Source organism: Cyprinodon tularosa, unplaced genomic scaffold, assembly GCF_016077235.1.
Source record: "Cyprinodon tularosa strain WSP-4 unplaced genomic scaffold, ASM1607723v1 ctg90, whole genome shotgun sequence".
NCBI classification, from domain to species: Eukaryota; Metazoa; Chordata; class Actinopteri; order Cyprinodontiformes; family Cyprinodontidae; genus Cyprinodon; species Cyprinodon tularosa.
In genome coordinates this window covers 3,026,891-3,032,500 of record NW_024039674.1, presented here as the reverse complement: position 1 = coordinate 3,032,500, position 5,610 = coordinate 3,026,891, and the positions used below count along the sequence as shown (strand labels likewise).

The following is a 5,610-nucleotide window of genomic DNA, read 5'->3' as shown; positions in this document are numbered from 1 at the left end:
GGTACTTAGAGATTCACTTCCAAACAGAAACCCCACATTCATATCTTCAGGTAACACAGAGTACATGTCAGACTTAATAATATTACTTTAGTGATAGTTTCAAGGTGTTTGCTTTATTGTATATCTCGTACCATGTTTTTTGGTTGTGCTGTTCTTTTTTCTTTTTTTTTTTTTTTTTTTCTCCATCTCATTACAGGTGTTGAAGCAGACTGAAAATGTTTTGTCATTGTCTCCTTCCTATCTCCTCTTTCTTTCATCTTTTGTCCTGTTTTTTTCTTTTTCTTTTTCCTTCTTCTTCTTCTGTTTTTCTGCTCTACTTACATTGCAGTGTCCATATGAACTGTAAAACTCCCTGCATAATTATAATAAAGCAATTTATATACATGAAACAAGTGGAGCGGTATGGCAATTGCGATACCGCTACACTTGTGAAAGTAAAATCTGTTGGGCTCCTTTTGGCATCAAGACAATTATTCTTATTGCCACCTTGCCAGACAGGACACTGTAAAAAAAAAAAAAAAAAAAAAAAAAAGGTTGGTGCTACCAGACGCATGTATACAAATGTATTGTGTTTTGAGGAGAGTTTTAAAGAGTAAACCAATACTCCACATCACAAAAAAAAAGAAAGACATTCCTACAGGGAAGCATGGGAGTGGCAGCATCATGATTTAGGGTTGATTTTGTTTTGTGACTGATTACCACCGCTAGTTAGTGTCAGAACCTTCAGGCTTCAGATATGAAGCCAAAGATAAGCTTTTTTTCATGGCTTTAAATCCAATATAGCTGAAAAAATTGCTGGATATATTGACTATTTAAGACCTGTGGTGCTGGTGGACCCCTAGCCAGAGAGAGTGGTTCAATACTTTTTACCTTCCAATAAATATTCCAGATGGTTTCCCAACAGGTTGAAGGTCAAATTATAGGTGAAGGCATATTTTAAAGGTTTTTTGTTTTAAATCACAGAGATTTGGTGAGAAATGTGAGAACTTTATATATAAGGCTGCAATAGGCTAGCCTGACGTAGTCCGACTCAATTCTAGGCAGAATATGAGTCTGATACTGCTCCATAGAGCTGTGATTATGGGGCGTGTTTCGAACGAACCAGGAAAAAAAATGCCTCTGCACTCAATTGGACAGACGTACAACCAATAAGAGCAACGGAGTGCGTGACGTATGTTAAGCGACGCATAGTTGTTGTCCACAAAAATCAAAGCGTGCAGTTGCACGCCTAGAATAAGAAGATGAGACTTGATCGCGTTTCTCTGTTCCTCTTTTAAAATTAATTTGCTGTAGATATCTTCTAGAACAGACCTAATAGCAGAATCTACTCACCTAAACTCTCCAGCGGCAGCCATTATTGTTGTCACCCAAGCGCGCATTGGTCACGTGGTTGATTACGTTACTGTTTGTCATCTGTCCATCATCGTATAAAGCCCGCCCTGACAATTTGATTGGATCGCCTGACAGTGGGCGATAATACTCGCGCTACTATGGAGCAGAGCCAGACCGAACTTCCCCGACCTCAAACTTTGTGGGCGGGACTAAGTTCGGAATGGCACCCAGGCTAGCAATAGGCACCACAATCAATACTAACCTCCAATGTTAACATCATAGCTGCATTGAAATATGTTAAGTGGATTATAGTTTTAGATTCCGTCTGTTTTGGATGTGAAGTAGTGTGCATCATTCTAGATAGAAAAAGAGAAGTGGTGTGACTGCATACTTCCAGCATGACCTCTGACCTCTGCCATGCAGGAATCTATGTGTGCTCCAAGTGTAACCATCCCCTGTTCTCCAGTCGGTCCAAGTTCCCTCACTCATCTCCATGGCCGGCATTCACTGACACCATCAGAGAAGACAGTGTCACCAAGATGATGGAGACCCTCACCGCCTACAAGGTCAGGGATCTGCCTTCTGATGTATTTTAGCCAGAACCGCTGCCATGAAGGTTAATGATCTAATGCTGCATGTTTCCAGGTTCTGTGTGGAAAGTGTGGCAATGGACTAGGCCACGAGTTTGTAAACGATGGTCCAGAAGAGGGAAGGTCCCGTTTTTGAATCTTCAGCCACTCGCTGAAGTTTGTCCCAAGGAGAGGTACTAAAGACACTCTTGGTTTCATTCTGAGGTCTTTTTTTTTTCGGTGTCCTGTCAGGCAATGTGGCAATAAGAATAATTGTATTGATGCCAAAAGAGTCCAACAGATTTTACTTTCACAAGTGGAGCAGTACAGATTTTGCCATGGTTTTCCGCTTGATTTATGCATATAAATACCTTTAATATAATTCATGCAAGGAGTATTACAGATTATGTCGACACTTCAATGGAAATGTAGAAGAAGAAAGGAAAAAAAAGATGAAAAAGAGGAGATAAAAGGGAGACAATGATAAAACCCTGATTCTGGGGTCTTCTTAAGGTACTGTCACACTGAACACAAATTTTGTTGCTTGTTTCCATGTTACCTCTATGTAGAGGGGGGATCTTGAGTGAAGCAAAGCTGAGAGCGGTGACAGTATCAAAGTTGCCAACATTTGATCACCATCTCACCTGCGAATGAAATTGAAAAATCTGAACTTTTGTTTAGAATTTGGGTTGGAAAAACAAGTTGGGGACTTAATGCAGCCATAAGTTACAGTTATAGTTTTTTTTTATTTAAAATGGAAGTTAGAGAAAATAATGTTGACAAAGGAGGAAGTAGGAACGCTCTTAAGGTGGCTTTTAAAAAGCTGTTTTAATTTAGCCCTAGATCAGGGGTAACCAATTAAAAATCAGCGGGTCCGAATAAAGAAAATAATCAACCAGGGTAGGTACGGAGACGTCTTTAATTATAAAAGACTGAAATAAAAAGCAGGTTTTTATGAATCCATGTTATGCATTGAATTTTTAAATAAAAAAATAATAAAAATAATTTTTTTAAAGTAGAGAACAACAGTAGTTGAGTTTGGTATATAGACAATTTCTGGATTCACATACTTTACAAAACACCTGAACTTAAATTGTTATTTTTCTTTTTTATAGCTTAATGAAAGCAGTGGGCGTTACGCTGCCCTGCAAGGGTTCAAACCTGGGTTTGAATGGAGACAAAGCCATTCTAAAGCACATATCAAGGTGCTCATTCGTGAGTCTGGATTGCTATTATTTTTTATTATGTTCATGATGGAGAATCCTGCTTCACAGCAGCAGGTTGAGTCAAACAAACTCAAAATGTGCAGGGTCATCTTTGAGCACACCATATCACTTTTCTGTCATCAGTTCACCACAGTTCTTCCAGCAGTCCACACTTTCTCTGCTTTCTTTTTCTCATCGTCGTCACCTTCTTTCCCATCGCCCAGCTTGCCACAGGTTTGATTGCTGTGTCTTAAAGTAGGTTTCACTTTAGGTGTGAACGCATCTTTATTGTTCTGTCAGAAATGCAACACAATAACAGCTCATGTTCAAGACTCTGCTTGGATCTCCTGTTTTATAACGGACTGACCGAGTCTGCTGGTAGGACAGACCTTTGTTGTTATAGATAATCTAAGATTATGAACATCAAGTTGAGGCCTTTTTTCAGCTTAGTGGAAGTTTAGGAGCCATTCTTCTTCAGCTCAGATTTTTGGGTCATTATGTCGTTTGAAATCCAATAGAATTTTGTGATTATATGTTTGCAAAAGCTTCATGACCTGTTTTTGTTTCAGCAAAGCAAAACCAGAGCATGAAGGTGCCACCACCCTGCTTTAAAGCAAGCATTCCTCCTATCAGTCAGTGCTATATACACTCTGATTGGACTCTTGTGTTTGAGTCCAGCTGCTCCTACCATAGAAAGTGTTTAAAATGACAGAGCTAAGCTTTATTACACAGTAAATGTTTATTGGACACCCAAACCGAGAAAACATGACTGCAATCTAGAGTTAAGCTTTTAATGCCCCCGATAAATGACAATTTTGTATGATAACCCTGCTACATGGCTTTTATGTTACAGATAAGGACAAGCAGTAAGGAGCGAGAATAAGCAGCTATCTCTGTGTTGGTCCAGTTAAAAGGTCTGGTCAGAGTGTGACGTGGACAGGGGAAAGGCCTGGAAGGACTCCCTGCCTGCTGAAGGATCATTGATCGACCTGGAGGGCACATCTACAAAGATTCTTGTCAAAAATACAATCTCAGCAGGCATTTCAGATGTTTGGTAACCATAGAAAAACAGAGCAGAAAGCAGCAACCTTTGAATTCTGCCTGTTGAAGGTAAAAATATGATCTATGCACTGAAATCAACATTACTATGTGATCATCTGTGGTTCCCTCAAGCTGGTATGTAACTTACTGATGGCACATGATGCTTCCTTTTGTTTAACAGTAAATAAGATGAATTAAAGAACAAGGTTTTTAGTTGTCTGTCATAATTTGAATGTGTGGTAAACTCTGACTTTTAGGTTTTTAGTTGAGTATGTGCCGTTTTGATATGTTTAATGACCAGACTTCAGTATGTCAAATATTGTTCTGTGAATGCACGCCTAGCTGGTTGTTTGATAGAACAATAAATGAAAGTGTAAATCAAGCTCAAATAATAGTCGAAGAGATAACTCTGCACCAGTGGCGGCTGCTGCCCTCCGAAACAGGAGAGGCTCAGTGGTGTTAATTAAATCCAAGCATCACGTATGGCATTAGCAAATTTCGAAACACATGAAACACATCACAATGGTTAAAATAGTGAAGCAATCTGAAATAATAAACCTCAGAAACAATGGCAAGAGTTCATCCCAAGATAACTGTTCTGACTGAGTGATCTCTTTTGTCTCTCGACTCATGGGGAAAACCTCCTCACTGTCTGCACACTGTCAGTCAAAAATCCTTAACTTTGTTTGCCAGTCAGCATCAGCAGCCAGCTTCATGACCCACCCCTGCTGCCTAGACCCCCGGACAGGCTGAGCCTCACTGGAAGTGATGTATTTTGGTGTCTTATCCAATCAGGGCTCCACTTACCTCAATAGACCGAGTCTCAAACCTCAACAGGGACTTTTCATAGAGATGGACAGGCAGCAGAACAGAGGAGAGATCGCGTCCAGAGCAGAATAAACTGCTGATTAATGTCCAACATATTTTTGAAATCAGCCACATTTTAGCTCATATTTAATGCAATTTAATGGCTACAATTATAAAGTTCAAAAATGCATATTTTACCAATAGTTTTACAGAATTTACAGGGGAGGTTTAGCCTCCCTAGTATTCAAGGAGAAAACGCCACTGCTCTGCAAATGTAGGGAATAACTCACCACAACTCCATTTCAAAATAATAAATAGCTGATTTGGCCCACATGGTGCAAAATGCTGGTGGAGATTTCAGTCATCCAGAGCATTATAAAAAAGTAAAAAAAAAACAAAAAAACACTGGACTTTGTTTACCAAGTTGAAGATGTTTCACTTTCCATCCAGGAAGCTTTTTTAATTGTCCATAGTTCAGAGGCATGGGCCAGTATCGGGTATTCCAGGCCAAAAACAACCTCAACAACTCCCCTTTACTAAGGAGTGAAGCTGTTCTTTCGGTTCAACTTGCATGTTTTCTAAGCCATAACAACGCTTTTGTTTGGGCGAATATATAAAGCCTGGAATTCAACGCGAATCCAGACATTTTGAATTGA

At 39.6% G+C, this 5,610-nt stretch overlaps 1 protein-coding gene across 2 annotated transcripts in view; it reads left to right on the top strand.

The window, feature by feature from the left end:
- Positions 1-4,539, top strand: part of msrb1b (methionine sulfoxide reductase B1b) — a 10,107-nt gene extending 5,568 nt beyond the window's left edge. Inside the window, exons 2-4 of one of the 2 annotated variants that reach the window (XM_038274095.1) lie at positions 1,756-1,898; positions 1,978-2,095; positions 3,960-4,539. In XM_038274095.1, coding sequence (XP_038130023.1) covers positions 1,756-1,898; positions 1,978-2,095; positions 3,960-3,976 — 278 coding nt within the window. In that variant the 3' untranslated portion in view covers positions 3,977-4,539. Of the gene's footprint in view, positions 1-1,755; positions 1,899-1,977; positions 2,096-3,016; positions 3,122-3,959 lie in introns of those variants that run through there. The other variant, XM_038274096.1, reaches the window with a different exon arrangement.
- Positions 4,540-5,610: the final 1,071 nt, after the last annotated feature.